At 49.3% G+C, this 25,026-nt stretch overlaps 1 protein-coding gene across 2 annotated transcripts; it reads right to left on the bottom strand.

Moving 5' to 3' along the window:
• Positions 1–3,109: 3,109 nt before the first annotated feature.
• On the bottom strand, positions 3,110–24,133 carry ints2 (integrator complex subunit 2). Of its 2 annotated transcripts, none has more exons than XM_060057296.1 (25): positions 23,790–24,133; positions 22,852–23,163; positions 22,186–22,324; positions 21,700–21,802; positions 21,256–21,369; positions 18,000–18,130; positions 17,535–17,705; positions 16,864–17,087; positions 15,741–15,866; positions 15,450–15,521; positions 14,050–14,164; positions 13,420–13,488; positions 13,092–13,226; positions 12,714–12,890; positions 11,638–11,752; positions 10,794–10,898; positions 10,208–10,372; positions 9,481–9,682; positions 7,296–7,421; positions 6,630–6,831; positions 6,038–6,283; positions 5,461–5,568; positions 5,153–5,258; positions 4,556–4,732; positions 3,110–3,899 (listed from the first exon to the last, which is right to left on the bottom strand). In XM_060057296.1, the coding sequence occupies exons 2-25, from the start codon at positions 23,142–23,144 to the stop codon at positions 3,718–3,720; spliced, it is 3,603 nt and encodes a 1,200-aa protein (XP_059913279.1). In that variant the 5' UTR covers positions 23,145–23,163; positions 23,790–24,133; the 3' UTR covers positions 3,110–3,717. The 2 variants fall into 2 exon arrangements, with proteins under 2 accessions (XP_059913279.1, XP_059913280.1); XM_060057297.1 differs by lacking the exon at positions 23,790–24,133 and adding an exon at positions 23,574–23,736.
• Between the last annotated feature and the right edge of the window lie 893 nt (positions 24,134–25,026).

Consider the following 25,026-nt stretch of genomic DNA (forward strand, 5'->3'; position numbering starts at 1 on the left):
ACTTGATAGCGCATCGCGTACCACCAGTGGTACACGTACCATAGTTTGAGAACCACTGTCTAGTGTGAATGCAGGCCAGAGAACATTGGGGCCAGTTGAGCACGGTTAGGTGTGAAAATGGCCAACGGCCACTGCCAGATGGCCTAGCCCTAGTGTGAGTGCACCCTTTGAAGACCCGAAACCAAATCCACAAAAATAATCAATGCCACACTATGGGCACAATGCAGCCGACGACAAACACTGCCCCGATAAACACCATTCGCCCCGTCTAGGTGCAATCAATCATCCATTGTTTGTGCGCGCTATTCTTTGTGCAACACGTGGTGTCCTCACCAGAGTGGCTCTCTTCACAAGAGAGAGACGAGCGTGGCCACCGGGAGGCGACGTCGACTGTTGTAACGAGCTCAAGTGGGATTTCAGCAGCCTCTTAAGGGCTATGCTTTTATTGCCCCCCCCCCCCCCCCCCCCCCCCGAGTAATCAGCAGCAAATAGACGTGAACTCAGAAGCCCCAGGTAGTTAAAAGTGTGTGTGTGTGTGTGTGTGTGTGTGTGTCTCTCTCTACACCAAGCTAAACGTATTAAGGCCTCATTTAAGTATACTACTCTACTACTACCCTCTTGGGCATGCTTAGAAGCGATAAGAAAAGCGGTGGTGTCTGTTATTTCTGTCTTTCTTCATTTGCAACAAACGCTGTGTTGACACCTGCTCCGACAACTCCTTTTGTCGTATTTCTTTTTACTGGCTTTCAATTGTTTGTTACGTCTTTTGATTTTATTCTGGCACAAACAGCTAATCGTGCACAGTTCTCTTTCTTGTCAAGAACGACACATAAACGCACATCACAGGCAGAGTATTCATAGAATGGTAATTGGTGGTTACAACAGCAGACACCAACGCCGCCAAGGCTGCAAGGGACTGAATAAATGTGTTGACAAAGTTGATGTGCCAGCCTGTTGATTGTATACTTCCAACACAGTTGGTTTTGAAATGCAAAACAAACATGGGACACAGCAGGAAGAATGTTTTTGCTGTGAACTTATGATTGAACTTATTAGCTGCTTTGTATTTAACCAAGAGAAGCCTTATGCCGCGTTGCTTATCACAATAACTGAAGTGGGAAATGCCTGGGAACCAGACTGGGCTTAAATTTGTCACGATTTTGTATTCAACATGTCCCTTGTTGGTTCATGAACAAGCCCCCAGCAAAAACATAATTAAATCTATGCACACAAGTTGTTTTTGTTATTCAAAGAAAATAATGAACACAAGAACCACAACAGTGATTATTCTCACTGTTGTGATACCGTTATAATAACCACTAGTAATTCTTAAATGTTCATGGAGGAAGTTTCTGATGAATTAATGATGAGAGAACTGTGTGAGTGAGTGAGTGAGTGAGTGAGTGAGTGAGTGAGTGAGCATGTGTGTTAGAAGTGTAGCAGTTAGCCTAGGCTTTACATCACGTGCACCTCTTGAGAAAACACATGCAATCAAAAAATTAATTTATTTCTGACCTTTCTGCAGTTGCTTTTACTGTACCCAGCCCCCAAGAATGTGTGGCTGCTATCCGCATCAAAGATCCTGCTGTTGTTGGGTTTCTCACTCCGTTTGCCTCAGTGGTGCTCATCTGTTGCGTCCTCCTTAACACACATGCAACCAATTCCATCTAATTGGACCTTCTGATTGGCTCAGGCATATCTCGTTAACGTTTATTTTCCACTCTGCTACCTTGCAGACTCTAAGGTCAATGTTAAGTCCAGATCGATGGTAATTATTGGAGGTATCGTGGTAACCTCACAGGCCTCCCTCTTTGGCCGGCATGTTGCCCTCCATTGTTCAGCAGACACTTGAATCTAAGTAGAAAAACAGTGAATTGAGATAGATGCCATTACATTTCTTTGCATTTTACATTCAGGTGGACTTTGCTGATGCTTTCATCCAAAGCGACTTACAACCATTCATTGACACTTTCACACACCGCAGCGGCTTAGCCAACCACGCAGGGCAACAGCCAGCGCGTCGGGAGCAGTCACACCTCGCCGCTCAGCAAGGGGGAGCCGGGAATCAAACCAGCATCCTTCTGGTCGCCAGTCAACCCAATCTACCTCCTGAGCTATTGCCTGATGACCCTTGTAACTTGTTCCATGAACAAACAAAGATAATCTCAATTAGGAAGGCCTTCAGGTAGACAGTGGACGTGGGTTGGGAATCTAACCCAGTAGCATTTGCCTGGGAGTCGTACACCGTATCAGCGTCCACTGCACTATCCTGAGAGTAGCGTATACTCGGCCACCTGGCTCCACCTCCTGCGGCTGATTGTAGAGAAGATGAACTGCTCACAGCGTTGCAAGGCGTCCATCTCTCGTTGCCGTCCACGAAAGCTGTCCGCTTGACTTATTGAAAGGACAGCAACGGCTGGAACGTGGCCTCTGAGCATCAAAGCCCCCCGAGTCTCATTACGATGGATGTCATCATGAGGGGTGTCCGAGCTGGGTCGGGTCGGCCATTACAAGTGATTCTGAAGGTCATCGATGCCGCACTGCATTTCATTTGGTTTCATTGGAGGGCTTCTTTCCACTCAACAGGTCAAGCGAATACTATATTGGTTAGAGAATAAACGGTGCTGTGTGAAGTTGCGATCTGTGTACCGTACAACTGTTCGGAAAATCTATAAAATAAGCATCTCAACCATTTCATGTCTAATTATGCTTCATATCTTGGTTTGAATGCTTTTTTAAAACTCTTTATTCCATAAGTGCAGGTGCTTTGTGAGTAAACCATTGGTTATCAGATAAATATCCAAAGGCAACTTGGGTACACCAGAAATATATACCTTTCCTTTCCACTTTGCTCATAGAAATCCATAAATGTGGAGCTCATTGAATACAGGAGCTTTCTTTCGTGTGGCAACAGCGCCCTCTGGTGTACGCAATGCTTTTGGGAAATTACCACGTTAAGGCCTTTTAACTTAAGTAGACTACATTGAATTGGGCTTTCGATTAATTTCAATCAGAGGGAGAGGTACAACTGTGCTCAAACTGTCAGGGAAATTATCTAGTTACCAAAATATAAAGGTCTGAATTCAAAGAAATAGAACACCACAACTGATGTTATTCAATATTTTTTGTTTTATTACAAAACAAATACAGTACACGTACAGTAACAAAGCTGTACACATGGAAAGTTCAGATCATCGTACGGCTGTGGTTTTAAAAAAAACGGACAAAAAGTGTATGACGTTCAGCAAAAGTATGACAAGGGTGGTCAAGAAAACAGACCGTTAAAAAAATACCTGTAATCCAATTTCTACAAACTATTACAAAGCGCACACGCATCACGCGTCTCAGAAACGACTCGCATGTATTCTTTCATTATTTACACGACATGGGCTTACACTTCCTCAGTGCTGACTGAGGAAGAACACTGCGCCGTACAGAGTCCCACTGTAGTACTCCACCTTCGTAGACCTAAAATGTACATTATGTACACCGAGGAAAGAGCAGTCCGAGTACAGTGTGAACGGCAGGCCTGAGAGTCGAATGGGACGTGAAACCCCATGAGAGCTCGCGTTGAACTTTGATTGGCTGTTGCCACTGACCCTTTGTGGAGGAGGAGGGGATCTGAACCAGCAGCCGCGCTAGGCTGCGGGGGCTTGGTGGTGGATGGGGGAGGGGCTCCTTTTGCCTGACAGCCAGAGTCCCGTGTGCCGCCTGGAGCTACAGTCCCCTGAGGCTGGAGCTGATGATGTCCATGAAGGTGGCCTCCACGCGGTAGCAGAGCTGCACGTCGGGGTCGGCGCGGCCCAGCTCCTCTGCCGTCCTCTGGGGTAGACTCAGCTTGGATGAGCCCCCCCCGGGGAGCGACATGTCCTGGGGCTTCTCCTTCAGGTACTGCAGTCCTGCGGGCCGGGGGACGGGGAAGACAGATGGGTGAGCGACATCAAAGCCTTGGATGACGTCCAGGCCGTTGTTTGCCGTTACGAGCCTTCAGAATAAAAGTTCCTTGGCGGGCGATGACACCGTTTAACGGAGCCAATGTCAATAACGGACGCCTTCGAGGCGGACTATGATGGATGACTCTAAACCAGGTCCTCAAGGTAAAATACAAAGGCTCACATACTCTCTTCATTTCATTTATATTTTAAACCAATCTCACACGCTCTCAACAGCACCTGAAACTGAATTAAAGAACCCGTTCTATATGGCAGCTGGAAACGTTTGCATTTCAATGGAGTGGGAAATCCAGTATCGAGTTTCATAAGCCCATCATCACTGTTTTGTTCTCACTCTTTTTGGCACCTACCAATAGGAGGAGGAGGAGGAGGAGGAGGAGGAGGAGGAGGAAAGAGGAGGAGGCGGCGGTAAGAGAAGGAGAGGGAAAGAGGAGGAGGTGGTAAGAGGAGGAGAGGGAAAGAGGAGGAGGTGTTAAGCGGAGAAAGAGGACGAGGAAGGGGGTAGGAGGAGGAGACATGAGGAGGAGATAGGAAGAGGAGGTATGAGGAGGTAACAGGAGGGGGAAAATAGGAGGAGGAGAAGGAGGGGGAGGAGGACTCACGGGCGATGAGGGGGTCTATGTCCCGGGCCTTGGTGGCGACGTCCGAGGCGCAGACCTGGCCCACCTGCACCAGCAGCGCGGCCACGTCGTCGTAGAGCGGCGGGAAGGCCTGGCAGAAGGCCACCAGGCAGGGCAGCGTGGGCATGAAGAAGGAGAACCTCTTGGTGCGGGTCAGCACTGCAGGAGGGATGGGAGACATGCTCACATGAGGGCGCCTGCATGCAGGGACTCACCACAGCAATCGAGACGGTGCTGGTGAGGGGAACAACATGGGCCGCACCGGCCACTCATGACCAGCAGGGGGCAGGAAAACGTAGACTAAGAACACGCCTTGGTTAATAACTGAAGACCGTTCCAGAACAATAAGTGCAGTGAGGACCGCACAGTGGTAAATATCTTGAGATCAGTTTAAATGAATACCGTTTGAAAAGATAACGAGGAGGTAGACAAACTCCCAGAGACTACGACAAACGCTTTGGTCCAAGTCAATGGCAATACGATCCAGGGATCTCCCCAGGATTCAGTTTTTGCAGAACCCTGCAATATGAATCCTTCGGCGGTTAAAAGAGGAGAGAAGAGAGGAAGGGGGGGGCAGACCTGTGAGCAGGGTGCCCATGACACCGATGGCCAGGCGGGCGACACTCAGGGACTTGGGCAGCGCGTACTGGGTGCAGAGATAAGACAGCAGCTGGATGGCAAAGATCTAGGGACGGACGGACGGACGGACGGACACACACACACACAGTTAAAGTTGACACGTTTCCTTCTTTCACTCATACACTCATAGTAAAGTGAGGTTCTAAAAACAAAGAAAGGCCCTGGCACAGATGCCAATGTCTGCCGGCCAACTCAGAGTCAAAGAGGCACTGGTTGGTGGGGATGTTGAGGGGTGCGGGGGGGTTCACCTGCTTCTCCAGCTGGGGCTGGGCCAGCAGCTCTGGGATGAAGTCCAGGCAGATATGGATGGAGGGGATGCCAGCCACGGTGAGGGGCAGCAGAGCTTGAGGGTAACCCTGGAGGGAGACACGCCACACATCCACAGCCAAGAGAGGGGAGGAGTTAGCAGACGGGGACGAGATAAGTGGCCGGCGAACCGACACCGGCGAACCGACACCGGCGAACCGACACCGGCGAACCGACACCGGCGAACCGACACCGGCGAACCGACACCGGCGAACCGACCCTGTCGAGCGCTCCTTTTAGCTCGGAGAAACGGAACGGGGGGGGGGGGGGGGGGGCGTCTTGGCCAAGCGAGCGGGTGGCACAGCGAGAAAGACGATAAACATTGAACTGTACTCTTAAATCAAACCAGTGTCAAATGAGAAGTAGATCTGCCAAAACACACTCCCAGTAGTTTTGCCAAGAGTGAGTTTATTCATAGTAGTATCCGAGTAGACATAAGCCAGCTTTGTCGTCCCCCATTGGGGAGAACGGGTAAATAGAATCAGCCCGTGCACATGCTACGAGACGCCCGGTCCTGACCTGGAAGTGGACCAGCTTGGCGATGTTGGGGTCAGCGATGAACATCTGATGCAGCGAGCAGCAGATGAGGCACTGCACCTCGCGCAGGTCGCTGAGCAGGCCTCCCTCGGGCTCCGCCTCCTCGGGGCCCCTCCGGCCCCCCGCGCCGCGGACCAGGCCCTCGGCCGGGCTCCCCGGCTGCAGCTGCTGCTGCTCCTCCGAGGAGGGCATGCACACCTCCAGCAGGATCTGCACCGCGGCGCTGTCCTGGGGGCAACACGCACGCACAGCCAGGCTTATTAATAGAGCACAGAGAGGGCTCTTCATAAGCAGCACACGCACACAGTAAGGCCCTTTGAAGTCAACACAATTAATTATAATTGCTCATATTATATTAACTTCTTATACCAATATTATTTAAATGAATGAATAATACGAGAACGTAAAATACGAAACATAATAATATAAAATATGTAATACAAAAAAATGCATTAAAACGAATACAATTATTTTTGCAAAAAAAAGGGATCGGGTTAGGTTTAAACCCGCAGAGGAGAAGGTATGCCGAGGGCAGCCGTCCCATTGGCCGGCATGCCCGGGAGGCGGGGCTCACCTGCGCGGCCAGCAGGGCGTTCTTCAGCTCCTCGCGGGTCACCTCGGGGGAGTCGGGCTGGCCGGCCAGGCCCAGGCTGGACACCGTCTGGTTCTGCCGCTCGAAGTCGGCCGTCTCCTTCAGGTGGCAGTGCAGGAAGGCCTTGGACGCCAGCAGGTAGCCGTTGAGCATGTGCAGGATGATGTCGATCAGAGGGGGGCATCTGAGGGGAGGGTGGGGGGGGGGGGGGAGGAGGGAGGGAGGCGCTACAGTTAACACCCGTCATCCTTCACCTTGCGTCCCATTCATCACAGATCAGTCTGAATATTTGATCTAAAAATAAAGCGGGGTAAATCACCCCGTACGGCTCGACTCATCTCCTTGAAACGAAGGCCGTGGCGTGACCAAACCGCCTCAGACACCTCATAATCAGGACGGCTTTGCACAACGCTAACCACGATGAATGTTCAGGGAGGCGGAAGGAGACACCGCGTGGGTCGTACACTAAGACAAAACTAACAAATGACCAAACGCCACCGTCTGAGAGGCCCGCTCAGAGGGAGTGTGGAGTAATCTATCCTTTGTGCAAACAGCCGGCCCCGGGCCCGCAGGGTGGATGTGTGGGTGAGGCAGACAGCGGGTGAGGGGCGTGGCGCAGTGGTGGTGGTGGTGGTGGTGGTGGTGTACCTGTAGACGCGGTGGTCGCAGCGCAGCACCACCAGGGGGTCGACCATCAGGTCGTTCTGCGTGTAGGTCTGCCGCCGCAGCAGCTTGGCCGGGGGCTGCAGCGCGTTCACCGTCATCACCCACAACCTGACGCACACACGCAGAGACACACGCACACACACGCAAAGACACACACACACAGAGACACACGCACACACACGCAGAGACACACGCACACACACACGCAGAGACACACACACACACAGAGACACACGCACACACACGCAGACACACGCAGAGACACACGCACACACACGCAGAGACACACGCACACACACACACAGAGACACACGCACACACACACACAGAGACACACGCAAAGACACACACACACAGAGACACACGCACACAGAGACACACGCACACACACGCAGAGACACACGCACACACACACGCAGAGACACACACACACACAGAGACACACGCAGACACACGCAGAGACACACGCACACACACGCAGAGACACACGCACACACACACACAGAGACACACGCACACACACACGCAGAGACACACGCACACACACACGCAGAGACACACGCACACACACGCAGAGACAGACGCACACACGCAGAGACACACACGCACGAAATGAAGTATAAAATATTAAAAAAAATGCTAATGAACTTCCTTTAACTGCAGCCATGCTGGTTTAATTTGGCTCCAACTGTTTCTGAGGTGAGCTAAAATAAAATATATTTCATCGAAAAATGGGTTATGTTTGCTATTAAAAACGGAATGGGCACCGTGGGTCGGTGCAAACATTTGTTGTAATTTTAAAAATCCTGAGATTCATAGTTAGTTATTGATAAGATGAGCTGCTTCAGACTTTATTAGACCCGGGTGGGAAATATTGCCGGTGATAACGATTCGACTCTGAATCCCCCCCTACCATACCCTAATCATGAGTACTTTTGGCTAACTATGGATACATAAATGATCCATACTTAAATGAGGCAACCACCCAACATGATTTTGTTAATGAAAGCGGACAAATCTGCCTAAAAAATAAGATACATAAAGTCCACACGCACACCAACTGCAACGGAAAGGCGAATCCCGTTGGGCTGCCCGCAGTGCCAGCTGAAGCTCCAATAGGAGCGGAGGCCAGGAGTCAGGGTCTGAGTTGTGCCCACTACAATGACTTCCCTCACCTACATTACATCCGCCTCCATCCCACTCCACCTTAGCCCTAACCCCTTGCTCAACACCACCTCTTCAACCCTTTCTCTCTTATGTGGATCAATAGGGACCTTGCCTATGGTAGGCTGTTCCTCCCTGAACCTGTGAGAAATCTCTCTCTCTCTCCACCCCCTCTCTCTCTCTCTCTCTCTCTCTTTCCCTTCCACCCTCTCTCTCTCTTTCCCTTCCACCCTCTCCCTCCCTCTCTCCCTTCCACCCTCTCTCTTCCTCTCCTGTAGTAATCTTCATCGACTGCTGATGGAAGCCGCATTTTCAAACCCATTAACCGTCATTTCATAACATCTCCACAAAGGCCCCAAAGGCTTTGTGACAACCGGTCAGGGTGCAGCGCTTAACCTGATATTCAAGGATATTCAATAATCAGGCCAACCGTCCACCAAAAGGGAAACGGCATTCAATACCATTCATGTGATTTTTCCTCTCTCTTTTTTCCTGTTTGGGCCAGAGGACTTCAAATGAGCGGCAGCGTGATTAATCATCGACGGGGCCAGGACTGAAAATAACCATGATTTATATCTCAGCTCGGTGGTGTGATTTCATCCGCGGATAATGACATTATTTGGTTTAAAGTGTAATCCGAGAGGATAGGACTGGCACGGTTGCCGAGAAACTTCAGAGAACTCTTAATCAAAGTGACTAATGTGTGCATGAACATCAATGTTCACACCGCCTCGTATTCCCTTTTCCCTAAAAAAACGGATATATCCATCCAAGAATGCATCGAAAAAGGAACAAGCTCCAAGCCGCTCCTGGCTCTCCATGCTTGATCATTCTTTTTCAAAAGCATTTACAATACAAGTAAACAAAAAACAATCAAACAATTCTGGCTAAATAACTACCCATTTAAATGTTAGAATAACACAAAGTGCAGCACTTTCCAACAGAGAAGCGTGTCCTTTGTGTTCCACCGCCCCTGTTCACGGGCCCAGGGTCAGGTAGTTACCGGCGGGGCATGACGGTGTTCAGGCCCACCCACAGCTTGTTGAGGGTCTGCAGGACGCGGCGCGGCACGGCCGGCTCCAGCAGCAGGCACATGCTGGTGGTCAGGGCCTCGGCGTAGGGGATCAGGTCCCCCGGGGAGAGCAGGGTCAGCTGCTCCAGGACCCGCATCAACCGGGGCCCGCTGGACGGGAGCATCTGGAAGGCTGCGGGTCAGGAGAGTGGATTAGGGGATTGGGGTCGGCTTAGCTCAGGTGGTCGAGCAGTTGTCTTGTAACTGAATGGTTGCTAGTTCGATCCCCAGCTCCTCCTAGCAGAGTGTTGATGTGTCCCTGAGCAAGACACTCAACCCTAACTGCTCCTGATGAGCTGGCTGTCGCCTTGCATGGTGGACTCTGCCGTCGGTGGGTCAATGTGTGTATTAACCGATGTAAGTCGCTTTGGATAAAAGAGTCTGCTAAATGCCCAAATTGTAAAATTGTAATTGGATTATGGACACGCGTTTGGCAAGGGTTTATTTTGGGTAGCAATCGTATCACACTCTTCTTAGCAACAATAAAACAAAACAGATCTTGCATTTTGTATCCATCTATTTGCGGTGAACAAGCTGTCCGGAGACGATTCTACACACACCACTGAATTCTAGCTGAGCGGTCAACTCGAAACAACAACAACAACAACAACAACAACACAGAACCGAAGTTGTCCCGGACTCTAAACAGGCGGCCTACCGTCGTGCAGCTGTCCCGGGGTGTATCTGCAGGTGTTGCTGGTGAGCATCAGCCGCCGCAGCAGGGGCAGCGTGCCCGTCACCTCCTCCTCACACACCCAGTCCTCCACCAGACACAGGTGGGGGTAGTTGGTGGCTAGCAGCCGCAGCAGGGCGGAGTGCAGCCCTGTGGGTGGAGACGCCGCGGTGAGGCGGTGGGATACTTTTGCGGGGGGGATTTGTGGGAGCCGGTTGAGGGGGAGTTGGCAGTAAGCATCACAAACAGGGATGATAACCCACAGAGCTCCCTTCTGGAGAGCAGGGTAGTCTAGAATAGTGGTTAGGGTGTTTGACTCCGCGGTGAAAGGTACTGGGTGCGATCCCTAATGTCTATTAAGGATTAATGTACACACAACTAAAGTGTAGCCATCCTTGATCAAGATGCTTAAGCCCAACCTGCTCCGCAAATAGCTGTATCTATCTTTGAGTCGTTTTTTGATGAAGAACCAATGGACCAAATAGTCCAATGAATACACTGGGGTAACGTCCAGCCACACCGGTACGTTTGCCAGAGGTTTGGGGGGGGTCTAGGCCCTGTGGTCTCCTACCTCCCAGCTCCTGCTGCAGCTTCTGGGCCTGGGTCACCAGGTACTTGATGGGGATGTGGTCCATGAGGGCCGCCGAGTAGGACTTGGGCTTCTTCTGCATCAAGGCTACAGGAGGGCAGACATTCAGACAGACGGACAGACGGGTGGGTGAGAGCCCTGGTGGTGCGGAGTGAGGAATGAAGGGGAGCTGACAGACTGCCAACGGTGGAGGTGATTTCTCATCGACGCGGGTTCATTAGCGCCGCTGATGGGCGTCATTACTCCTTCCCTGGGAGGCGGCGGGAGCACTCGGGTAAACACGGCAATTAGCGAAGAGGAAGGGCACAAACACGCACTTAGGTTTGGCCTAATGAAGGACGAGGAGAAGGGGAGCGGGGGGGGGGCGTCGTGTCGCGGGAGAGAGTGGAACAGCACTCGTCTTGTGAAAGGACATCGGATGAACCAAACAAAGTACAAAAGTGAACCGCAAACACTCAGCTGCTCACCGACAGCTGTCGGAGTCGGTGAGCTGGCCGTGCCTTTGCTGCGGCATTGTGAGAAGGGGAGAGAGAGGGAGAGGGAGTGAGAGGGAGGCATGGGGAGGGCGGCCAAGGAGCTAAACAGTCGGCTCCCCAGTGAGTGCCACTTCCTACAGCTTTACAGAGGACAAAAGCTGTCACCGCCGCCCCCTCCTCCCACTGCTCCCGCCAAACGGGCTCGCACGAACACACACATAATCCAGCATGAGGAGGAGGAGGAGGAAGGAGGCAGCAGGGGGCAAGTTGACTTGGACATGAGAAAGGAGAGTTGAAAGAGAGTGAGTGTGTTGGCAGTGGGGGGGGGGGGGGGGGGTCCTGGTGCTCACCCAGTTGCTTGGTGCTTGCCAGAAGGCTCTCCTCGTAGGAGAGGATGTAGTAGAGGATGAGGAGCTGGGGGGTGAGGGAGTGACGCTGGCGCTGGCCTCGCCCACCTTCCCCGTGCTGAGGGACAGACAGACAGACAGACAGAAACGGGGGAGGGGGGGGGGGGGGGGGGAGAGAGAGCGAGAGCGAGAGAGAGAGAGAGGAAAGCAAGATCAACATTATAGGGTTGACCGGCTTTTCTGGGCATTGCAGGGATCATCCGGTCAACAGCAGAGTAAAGAACAACTACATTTATCCACATGATGCGTTTCTTTGCGGGTTGAAAAGTGGAGAACCGGGTGAAGCAGATGTCAAAATAAAAAGGGCCTTTTCAAGTCAAACCGTTCTTAAGCCCCTTTCTCTAAAGGGCTTAAAACGGTAAGTCTGCAATTCAAGGCTCTAGATAACTGCGCCGAGGAAAAGAACCAGCAGATTAAACACCGCAAAGCTTAAGGAACAATTCCCAGGAATGGCTAACCCCGGCATCCTGTTCAAATTGGACGTAATCAGATCATGGGGATTCAATTCAACAGACTCCCCTTATATCTTATTAGGAAGTCAATAAACACTCAAGAGGCAGCAGACACCACCTGCCTAATAGAGCGGGCGCTGGGAGGGCCACTGCACACCGTGAATCTTAAGTTAACGTCCCTGGATGAGGATCGGTTCCCTGGACCCTAGCCAGAGTCACACTTACCGGGATTGGATAACAAACGTCTGGCCGCCCTGTTTGTAATCTGAAAACACAGAGGGTGCTGCTGGCACGTGGAGATCAGCACACCGTCAGCTCCTATTGCTTCTATATTGCTGCTGCTACAGTAGTATTTCTTTATTGGGCAGATGTCTCTATTCAGGATGGGATGTTTAGGGAAAGTGAATGAGGCACATGAACATTTAGGAGCATTCAGTGGTGAGGCGTCTCGCTCATGGATGCCTACAGGTTGGGGGAGCAGACAACTGGGGATTGAATCCAGTGAGCTTGAGGTGGAAGTCGATCACCTTAGCTGCTATACTATCCAGTCCTGTGTATTCGACTCACCCCCGTGGTGCTCTGGAAGACGCAGAGGATCTCCTGCTCCGTGATTGGCTGGTTGGTGGCCTCCGGGTTGGTCTTGGAGGCCGGCGTGAGGATGGAGTTGACGTAGGCGTCGATGAGGGGCAGCAGCTGCGTGTGCAGCGGGGTGGTGGTCTCACACAGCTGACGGTAGATCCAGTCCTGGCACCCAACACACACACACCTCATTTGGCTTACTCAAAGTCATTCAGCAAATCATCATTTGACGATTGAATACACTCTCATGGGGTAACAATCCGAGCACTCTGCAATTCAAATTCAAAGCATTGCTCACCGGATGAGGCCCTTTACCATCACTGGGTATTTCACACACATCCACAGATGTGGACGGGGGCTGCTTACCTTGATGGAGACTTTGTGCTTGGTGAAGGCGCGACTGCGCAGCAGCTGGTAGATGCAGTGGATGGGCAGGAAGCCTTGGATGGTGGAGCTCAGGTTGTTGGTCACCGCCACACGAACCGCGTGAGCAGTCACCACCTGATGTACAGTGAGGGGGTGAGTGAGTGAGTGAGTGAGTGAGTGAGTGAGTGAGTGAGTGAGTGGGAAGAGACCGGGGAAAACCTGACCAACTACGGTGTTACGGTGAAACGACAGATGTTACTTACAAAGAGCTTGAACTAATTTACCGGTGAACCGCTAAGCCGGTGAATTGGGGGAATTGCTTGCGCACCTGTTCGGTGAATATTTCCTGAGTGAAGATGGTCTTCATCTTGCTGAGAGAGCTGGGCTTGATGACGATCTATGAGGAGAGAAAAACAAGAAGACAACAAGGCTGTAGAGATCATCCACAGAGCGGACCACCCGGTAGAAAGCCCTCCCGCGCGCTACACCGCTGGCGTTTCCAGCCGCGCCGTCATATCCACATTTCAGAAAAAAGAACTAATTCCAGGCGGCAGGCCCAGGGCTGGATTGATGAACTGCCCCCAGGGGGAGCGGCGGCAAACCAGAGGGGGGGGTTCTGGCCCCGGAATCCAATTACATTTCACATTTTGGAGGAGAGGAAACACACACAGGCAGGGGCGGAACTACTTAGCACAGGCGCGCAGCAAAACAACGGCGCACTTAATAACTAATAAACCCCGCCGAAATGAGCACGGGGTCCACGACGGGGCCGGGGTTGGTAACACGCCGCGTGCGCGCCGGGTGCACGTGTGTTCGGGGCGCAGTGCACGTGTTGCTAAACTACAGCTTGCTGCAGTGGAGGAACAGGAGGAGGGTGGAGGGAAGAGGAGGAGGAGGAGGAGGAGGAAGGGAGACACTGACCGGGCCAAGCAGACTCAAGTATTGATTAGTGCCATACCTTCATCCCCAACGTGGAGCACACGAGCTCGATGATGGAGCTCAGCTGGTTGCTATGGAAGTACATGGCAACGAGCAAGAGCATCTCTCCGAACGAGGCGGCGACGCCCGCGGCGCTGAGAAGAGAGAGAGCGAGCGAGAGAGAGGGAGCGACAGCGAGAGAGGACAAGGAGGAGGATGAGGACACATATGAGCACCCGCAATGAAACACAAAATAAATGAGATGAAAGAGCCTCTAATCCTACATCTAAGAGAGGCTGCCACTTAACCAAAGTCATTAGGTCGCGAGTGGCGGGCGCCCGCACCCACCTGCGCACGCACCCACCTGCGCGCGCTCTAATCTCCCCGATCCGCCAGCCGGCGCCTTTAACGACGATGGCAAACTGTGTGTTTGTTCACTGCCCTAGCGGAGGACAGATTTACCAACGCCAGGGGACGCACGTTTCCCTCGCACGATGACACACAATCGGACATATGTCCCGGCACACGCGTGCGCACACACACACACACACACACACACACACACACAGGCACACGCACGCGGGCGGGCGGACACAAACCCACGCACACAGTGGGAATATGCATACGTCTGATGAAAGGCTAATTTACAGATTAAGAAAGGTAAGTGCTCTGCATTTCAAAATGGAAATTCCTCATCAGCCGTCATTATAAAGTATGGGTTGAATGTCAGCGACCCCAGCGTAAGACTCCAAGGAGTATTCAAACAAACACGAGCCACCTGACCTCCCCGCCCGCACCCCAGCACTCCCGGCCTGCTTTAATGAAGCCCTTTCAATTAAGCGATTCATCTCACAAGCCTTTTCAAAACCGCTCGCAATAAAGCCGAACACAGGGAAGGTCAGCACAGAGAATAACAACGTTCATATTGAGGGGAGGACGGTTTGTCATGTTGGACAGCAAAAAGATTGGAACCAAACAGGTGCTTTGCTGGGCGTACATAGTGAGCAAAACAGAATCCTACATTAGACTTGTTGCATTATGGGATGTTATAGAATATATTTAAAAAAAAAGGACATGTTTTAGTCATCACATTCAAATAATTATGGCATATTGCATATAAATCACGCATGAAATGCCTGAACAAGTGTTAAAGCACTGACAGCAATTCAATTATAGATGTCTAGCCAACACATCAAAAACAACTCCTATTTAAGAGACTGGTTAGCATGCTACTGTTGGCAGGGGTCGTGGCCAAGCATGCATACCCTCACTCTGCATCCCGCTGTGCCTGGTCTCCACCAACTCGTTTTATTATGCATGGCTGCTTAACCACATCCTATGATGTGCGATCAGCAGTGAGTCCAAGTCGTCTGTACAGGACTTCCTCATTTATATATCAAAGTAAATCACACCGGAAGGGATGGAGTTTTGATCCTGTACCTCTCAAAGTATTCCTCCTCTTTGATCATCCAGCTGAGCCACATCACCATCAGCTGCTCCTGCTCTGGGGTGCTAAAACACACACACGCGCACGAACACACACACACACACACACACGTTTCACACACTGTGTAGCACAGGAAGGTGTTGGGAGCCAAAGTGTGCAGCCAGCTTGGCAGGAATCCCACACTGGCCGGATGTCAACGAACCCGACCATGAGACTCGATGTGAGTCTACTAAACTCAAAATAACAGAGCGGTGGTGGTGGTGGTGGAGGCGGGGGCAGCGTACCTGACCAGCATGGGGAAGGCCAGCAGCTTGCAGAAGGAGAGGGAGACGAAGCGCACGCCTGCAGGGGTCGCTGGGGGCCTGCTGGTCATCAGCTGGAGGAGCTGCTCAGCCTCTTCGTCGGTCGGCCTGGGAGGAGCGAGCACGCGCGCGCACGCGCACACACACACACACACACACACACACACACACACACACACACACACACACACACACACACACACACACACACACACACACACACACACACACACACACACACACACACACACACACACACTTCAGTGGCTCCTCATCTATCAATTTCCAGCCAGCGACTGGGTTATGATTGCCCACCCCTGGTCTTCCTGCAGGCATTGAGTCACAACATGTTATTCTAAAAGACAGCTGCTCCTTAAAAAATAAAAGCCCAAGGAGCCTTCCAAACTGTTGCGTGGGTCGGCTCCATCAAGCTCATTCAAATGGTTCCTGACATTTATTTTTTCAAGCAAGGGCAAAACTATAGTTCTACAATTGGGTACATTTGACACAGACATTTCACTACCTTTATTCCGTATATATTTGTACCTACAGAAACCATTTTGGTACCTGTATATATTAAGTACCTGTATATATACACTTACATTTCGGGTTCACAGACGGAATTATTTTTTCGTGACCCGTATATATTTTGTACATTTCGAGATTTCACACGGAATACATATTCCTTGCCTGCGTACATCTCATACATTTCAAGTTTATCGGCAGAATAACACTTCACCCTACACACTACAGGGTTGCCCGCAGAAAATTTGTTAGTTACGGTGGTGGGGTTGGCCGTCAGATCGGGGGTGGGAGGGGTTACTGTCTGACCGGGGGGGGGGGGACCATTTATGCTTATTATCATGCAGGCTGTCAGACTGTTGCCATGCAGCCTGATCGATGCACAGAGTGTGAATGTGAAGGTTTTCTTCTTCTTTTATTTTTTGGGGTTGTCGTAGTTAAGGCAGCAGGGGTGTGCTGCTTGTGTCGCTTAAGCCTAAGATGTAAAGTGCTGTGGGAACCCCTGCAACTACCCTCACACTGTTCGGTTCTAGTTGTCGGACGGGCGGGAGTTGATCCGGCTGGGGGGGGGGGGGGGGGGTACCTGAGGCCGGCGATGCCCATCAGGGCGCAGTAGAGGCGGAGCAGGGCGCTGGCCTTCACCACGTGCTCCTCCCGCAGGCCCGAGTACCCGGGGCCGGGCTCCTCGTCCATGCTGCCCGCCTCGTCCGGCTGCCGGGCGCTGCGGGAGCGAGGCAGGATGGCCACCAGCTCCAGCAGCAGCTGCCGGCGCATCTGCCACAGCACCGAGCTGCTCTCACGCTTCCGCTGCAGGGAGAGACACGCCCGGAGACACAACGGGTGGACGAGGGCGGCAGGGCACAAAGGATAGACGCTGGGTTAGGCCACAAAAAGGACGTGCTACTTGATCAGAGGGAGGTATCAAATTCTATGGACGCATTGGGCTGCCCTCGGTTTTTCTAGCAGGCTGGAATCACACACGCACAACCACACGGTAAATGGACAGGCGGGGGATGCGGCATCAACAGCCAATTTATGGGTCGGTTATTGCAGGTTGATTGCCCGTTACCCTCGGAGGAGGCGGGCAGTTACAGCAGCTCTTATTTTTCCCCCGGCTTGTTATGCTCTGTTTGTTTAGCGCTACACTGTGATGCAGCGTGCAACGGCGGAGCTTCACTGCAGGGAGGAATACGGCGGCGTCTTATCTTTAAACACAGTGGGTGGAGGGGGGGGGGGGGGGGGGGGAGGCCGTACCTGCTGGCCGTTGCGGATGAACATGCTGAACCAGGTGCGCACTTTGCTGTGGGTGCCCAGCAGCAGGCCGCTGATGTAGGCCACCAGGGGGCTGACCGCTTCGTCCGCCGTGTCCAGCTTGTAGTCCAGGGTGAGGGCCACGCCCAGGCCTGGGAGGTGGCACTCCTCCACCTGGAGGACACGCACACACACACACAGGACTCAGTGAGCTGGACACACACCTAGCATCGGGAGAACAGTGGTTTTATTTATTTATTTTTTACACGCACACACACGCTCTCCGCCCTAACGGAGAGTGGAGTCAGAGTGTGTGTGTGTGTGTGTGTCTCTGTGTGTGTGTGTGTGTGTGTGTGTGTGTGTGTGTGTGTGTGTGTGTGTGTGTGTGTGTGTGTGTGTGTGTGTGTGTGTGTGTGTGTTGAGCATCCTCTTAGAAGTGATTAAATGGGAAGTAGACTGTGGACTGACCACCATGGCTCTGATGTTGAGGGCCTCCGAGGGGTTCATCTGGCACAGCTGTCTCAGGGCCTCCGTCCGCCGCCGTCCCCCCTGGCTCTCCTCGTCCTGGAGCTCCCCGTTCTTGATCAGGCCTCGGCAGACTGGAGGGGGAAAGACAACGATGCTTCCTCTTACCCGGGGATTCCACCGGACGCGTTACGGCAACGTTACGGCTGCGGCACGTCTTGGCCGCGACTTTGCCCTGCTTGCATTTCCACCGGGCGCGTTACGGCAGCGCAACGTGCGTTGCGAGCCAGCCGTATTCACGCGAGATCACGCGATAATCCTAAACCTAATGTACTCAACTTCCACTCCCAAAACGACTGCAATTAAATGCCACCCTTTGTCCTTCCGGCCATTGCCCTTATAAAAAGGATGATTTGGTACATAAATGACGTTGTGATGAGCTGAGTATTGTGTTTTATTTTGAAAATTGACAGGATGCTCTATGGCTTTTACTTTTTCTCTTCCTGCCCTGCTCGATCTGCTCTGTTGAAATTGACGCGGTTCAGCAACGGCTTGCGGCAAAAATAGAAATGCTACGGAATGATAGCGCTGCGGCACGGCGAGCCGCTCCTGGGACGTTGCTGAGACGTTCCGCAGCCGCGCCCGGTGGAAATGGTCTCATTGATTAGAGTGGAACCTGACCGCGGCCAAGACGTGCCGCTGCCGTAACGTTGCCGTAACGCGTCCGGTGGAATCGAGCCTTTAGACTGAGGTCCCAATGCAGCCTACCCAGCCACTACAAGCACAGGACAGACTATGACGGGTAATAAGCTTGACTGTATAGACGGGACTTATGTTTATAAAGATTTCCATGTGGTGTGACGCGATTATAGTTATTATCGAAGCCCTGAAAGAATGCTGTGTCATGTGAAATAATGGAAATACTCTGTTACCCTGTTGACAAAGGCTGCTTTTCAAATGGTCACGGAGACCTGATTCAATTATGCACGACTTCAGTTTAAGATTATGAATTAAGATCATTTTGATTAGGGTTCTGCAATGTATTAAGACATATTTAGTAGGGATGGGCACGAGTAGTAAATTCCAAACTCGAGTGATCGAATGAATTCCTCGAGGATCAATCGAGTACTCGTTTAAAACATTAAGTCATCTTTCGACGCGATTGTCCGTTGCCAGGCAGGTTTCAAAAAACATTCTCGCTCATGTTGCCAAAGACGAAATAACATAAACCAGATATTATATATTATATTTGTATTGCATTGAATTTAGCTAGTAAACTGAGTGTTTAAAGTGTATCATAGTCTAGCTAGCTTGTGTTAATACCCTCGGTTTACTAGCTAAATGCGATTAAACAATTAAATACAATACAAATATAAAGTTAGCAACGCTACTAAATGTCATTTGTAAAATAAGTGTTATCTGTTTAATGTTATTTCGTCTTGTGACGCTCAATGAATGAGCGCGAATGTTCATGAACCTTCCTAGTACTCATCATTCGACGCGATCGTCCGTTGCCAGGCAGGCTTGGAATTTTCGAACGCGGATTACGTAGGCGGTACAATTTTCGCCCCCAGTACAATTTCAGTGTGACAGCGCCACACAGAAAATTGATACATTTGCTTCAGAAAACTTGTCTGTGTGTGTATATGCAAGATCGAGTTTGCCTGTCCACCAACCGAGTTAATTTGTAACGAGGAGTACTCGAGTAATCAATTCCTCACACACATCCCTAGTTGCATCGGAATTAGATACACGGAAACTCAGTAGCACGCTACATCACATGATTCTAGATTAGTTCCACATTTAGCCTTTTTTCATTTATCGTGTGATCTGTGCCTTTGGGATCGGAAATTTGTATGCACTCTGCATTAAGTGCCATAGGGCCTCATAGCCTTCAATCTCATGGCATAATGTGGAAAGAACGATGGCTCACTTAACTGCCCTGCAAATAATGTTCAGCAACGCCAAGAAGATAGCCTTGCCCAGAGCATGACTTATTCTGTTCTCTTCGACACGGATTAAAACTGTATAAGATTGTATTTTCATATATGATACTTTTTGATAATATGCACCATGACAACTGGTAGATTGCATGAGATGGTTATTCGTCAAGCTAAATAAATAAACACATCACGTTGTTGAAGAAAAAGTCAGATGTATCTGAATTAAAAAAAACTGGCCTCTTCCAGAAACAGAGTTAATATATTTCACTGATCTCTTGGCTGCGATGCAACGCACAAAATAATAAGCAGTTGAATACTGAGTGGTGACCCTCAGTGAGATAATAATGCACCACTAAATCAACGCAATCAATTTCTTGTTAATGTGTCCTATAAAACAGACAGAACTGGTCTTGTGGGTCTTGACTAAACAATAATTAAACCTCATCAGTTTAATCATAAATCTGTAGCATTGACTGGGATAACAGCAAGGCCTTGCATTAAAAAATAACAAGAGTAAGAAGTGGTGAACACATTGAGTAAAGGAGCAGAGGAACGACAACGTAAAGGTGCATAAAGCATGGCTAATGGCGTTTTCATTGGCACTTTTGGCCGTCCCGTGCCGTAGTGTACCGCGCTGAATTACGTTTCCACTACCTGTTTAAACACACCAAACTGTGCCGCGCATGAGCTGGTCCATCTCCGAGGTCGGCCCGAAGTGACCGACCCGCCTCCAAGTGCGCTGCGGAGGTCAACCCTTGTCGCTGTTTGGAGCGAGAAGTTGCGTCTCAAATTGTAGGAATATAGACCTATAAAAGTGCAATAAACTGTGTGTCCTTGTGTCTGAGACACATCAACATGCACAAAGAGCATTGCTAGGGTTCTCAACAGCTTGATTCGACATCATTTGTTTGTTCCTATAAGCCTTATGAAGGGTAATGAATTATGGTAGTTTAATAGAAGCGAACAGCTGTGATGAAGGTTTAATAGAAGCGTACCAGGGTGATGTTTGTTTGACAATGTGCTCTTGCAAAACAAAATATCTGGTTGAAATAGGACAGGTTTCTTTAAGATCAGTCTTGGTCTCAAGACTGGACGTTGGACGATATATCAAACCATTAGATCGCTGATATAGAGCGAGCCGTGCCAGTATAGTATAATGGAAATACACCATACGAGTGCAACATGGCCATTTTGGATCCTTCTGCTGAGGTGACCTAAGATCCAACTAAGTGCACCAACACATACGATGCTCCTCGTATCCCCTAGCCCTGAGTGGGAGGTGCCGGGCCGGCCTGTTCCCAGAGATGCCGACGTACCTTCATTGAAGCTGTCGGGGACGTTGGCCACCAGCAGACAGAGAAACCAGTCGCCATTGCGGACGTGAAGAAGAGCCTCCGCCACGTCCACGATGGGTAGCAGGGAGGGCAGTTCTGGGGAGATCAGTGCAGCAAAAAGAACAGGTTATATTGGGTCCTAAATCAACATGAAATGACCCGAAAATGAGCCCTGTTGTTTCAGATATTAAAAAAACATCATTCAGAACAATGTCGATGTGAATCACGGTAGAGGGACTTTATAAAACTAGGCGTTCATTACAATACTTAGAATAATCATATTGTCACAAATAAGTCATGCTTTGGAGTACAATAACAGATGATTGATCTTATTTTTCTAGAATAAAGATATTTATCTTATATCTTCCCCACATCCCTACTGTGCACCAGAAGGACTAAGTGAACTCTAGTATACACTGAATGTACCTGCTTGGAGGATACAGAGTACATCTGCAACCTCTTCCAAGTAGACGGGGCTTTCAAACAGTTCCGACGACTTCAGGAAAAACTCTCCGTTGGAGTCTACCACCTGCACAACAACACAGAAGATACATCAATATAAAATTGAGCAATAAATTCACCTTACTTCTGAAACTAATAATATTTGAAAACTCATAACATTTTCCCTGTCATAGACAGGGCTCCAACCTTAGCACACTCTGCCTTCATGTGTGACCAAAAATAGAATATAAAAAATAATAATAAATATTTATTATTCAAAATATATGTAGATCATTGCTGTTCGATCTGTTCCAAAACGTATTTGTGGCCCCATACATTTTATTGTGTGCCACTAACATTTTACCCACATACAAATGCATAAAAAAGTAACTGGTAACAGAATGACGTACAGTTTTAGTTTGACCTTATTTTCATTCATTTAATTCTAGTGCACCTTAGATCAAGTTGTACCTTATTCATGATGGCCAGCAATTCACTGAGGGCCAGGCGCAGTCTTCTGAGCGGGTCACTGTGTTCAAACTCCAAGGTGAGGCCGTGCTGAAGCTGGGACACCAGGATGCTCTCAGCATTTGAGCCGCCAGCCTTGTGTCTTTTGGAAGAAAACATTGGCATTCACCTTTAGAGCATTTAGCAGACGCTTTTATCCAAAGCGACTTACAATAAGTACTTTTGTCAGAAGAAAGAGAAACAATACATCACTGTTTGTACAGTAAAGATGCCAAATGCCAAGAATACCAAGAATCCCCCCCATTCTTCAAAATGTATTATTCAGGTTTACTCACTTGGGGTTACAAGAGAGTTATAGATAGCCAATATGACAACCGTTAAGGAGAGTTTAACCGAAAATCATATTTATTATTCATTTACTATTTAGCAGGGACTTTTTTCTGAACAGATTTTGTTTTCATCATAACACAAACACACTGACCAAAAGGTGAAAAGGAAAGCTCTTAAAACATCTTATGCTGCATAAATGTCCTGTAGCCAAACAAACACCATCTCTAGCATAAACCTCCTGACCTCTGGCAAACAGAGGGAGGAGAGATGGGTCTGAACTTATAGGCTATGTGTGAGCCCTTTAGGCAGTGAGAGTGGTCATCCTTATGGTAAGTTCACCTGAGCTGCTGTTCCTTCCTTGCATCCTGCTCCAGGGCATGGAAGTCAACAGACAACAGTGCTACGATGGAGTTGACAGCTTCCACACCAGAAAGCAGTCGGAGGATGAGCTTCTTATCCTGGGCCCAAGCCTGGCTCTGGTCAGCCGGAGCACACAGAGCCATTCGAACCAAGCAGGGTAACAGTAGCCTGAGTTCTGGGTCACTCAGAGCGGCCAAGCGCACCACGTCCACCTTCTGCATGGCTTCGAAGGCATATGGGCTGACAAACTGCAGCCCCGTGCTGTCAGACATCTCTGTAGGAGTTTAAAGCCTTGAGGGAAGCATTAACACAACATGATGTGGTCAGGGTGGGACGTGATGCATTTCTTGGGAGTATTTACTGAATGAAACGTAGCTGGACTACAACACGTTAGGATTTTAGTATACAACTCTGATCATTAATTGTATGAACCCTAACCCTGCGACAGTGCTGTTTGACTATATCTTAATTTCATGCAACAAGAAACCTTGAAATAAATGAATAGTGTAAGCATTCACCAATGCTCTGTGTGCTAGCGTAGTACTACTGCAGCCCAATATTAACAGATAGCTATCACTAAGGTCTAAATAAAGGCTAAAAGTTAAGATGATGTGTATTGAGTTCACTTAAATGCAGGTTATCTTAACACAAATCAGTTATAGCCATCCTTAGTTCTAAAACTAACTTGAGTTTACCGGTACCTGGCGATAGCTTGACAACATTAGCTCTGACTAGCATACTTCGCTCCTTATTGACATGCATTATCATTTGAAGCTAACGTTAGCAAAAGGGTAGCGTTAGCAACCACAGGCTAGCGCTGCCAATAATGGCATGTCAAACCGCTAGGGTTGTCCATAACTTTCATTTTTCATTGGGCTCTGCATAACCGGACAGTAAAATTGAAATTGTTTTCTTACCGAGGTTATGAAGGTGTGCTATAACCGTACAGCTTTTAAAATGAATAGGAGGCCTTTAGACCTCGGGTTCGGGTTGAGCGCTGACACCCTGCCGGTGCGCCTCAAGTCCTGCACAGCCACTGACACTAAAGCCGTGGTAATTCCATGCAGAGAAAGAAAATGAAAAATCTCATTCGTAAAAGGGTCCTAGTATTTTGCAATGTCTGAATCCCGATCTTGCGTGTTACCTAACGCAAGTTTATGTATTTAAGGTTGCATGGAATTCAGATAAAAGTGTATTTCTCCCCAACGTGCTACGCCAGGGCAGTGAGCGATATGAATGACTAGAGGCGCAGAAGGATGCATTGATGGTAGTGGATTATGGGCCACAAATGATTGCAATAATGATGATACCATATTGAGACAGTAAATTATAATTATATCAATATATGGTTAACAGTGCCAGGCATAATAACGGCACAGCGGCTATGTTAAATTTGCCAAAATCTTAACATTACCAAATAAAATATATCAATTATAAAGAGAATGTTGTGCAAATTTAATTTAATTATTATCTTGCGTGTGGTAATGGTTTTCTTATCCGTTTTGACATAATAGCATACCTACTGGGAAGTTTACCAAGCTTCAACATAGGCCAGTGAAGCGTCCTCTTTGTATAATGGCATAGTCTGGCATATTGCACTGGATTCAAACACTTCGGTTAAATGTTGAGTTTATTACATTTTCAATATGTGGGACTTCTGCACCCAAATAACTCAATCATTATCATGGTTAAAATCAGGGCTGCCAAGTTGCGAAAAGTTTGAAGTGAGATTTATTTAATTTTACTTTTTAGCGAACGACTTTGACTCTAGAAGACAGACGCGAATCCCAAAATCGGGCGTTACATTATGTTTCCATGGAGCTGTCTCTGGTGCCCTTATTGGGGCACGATGTAATCTTGGTGTTGATCGGACAGCTGGTCAAGTTCACAGCCTGGAGCCGAGAAGGCGTTCAAGCAATGTTTTGATATTGGAGGCACACGTCTATGACTTTCATTGGTGAATGAGTATTTCCCTGGGTGGAACAACTTGAGCCGCCGCTGTCACGGTAGGGTTAGTAATATGTAGCCTACTACACCAATGGTTTTTTCAGTAACTCAGAAAACCTATATATATATATATATATATATATATATAAAGCCTAAAAAGGATTTTAAACTTTTGGTTCCATACAGTATAGGATTATTTTTAAAGCA

The sequence above is a fragment of the Gadus macrocephalus genome, chromosome 7 (assembly GCF_031168955.1).
Source record: "Gadus macrocephalus chromosome 7, ASM3116895v1".
Taxonomy (NCBI): domain Eukaryota; kingdom Metazoa; phylum Chordata; class Actinopteri; order Gadiformes; family Gadidae; genus Gadus; species Gadus macrocephalus.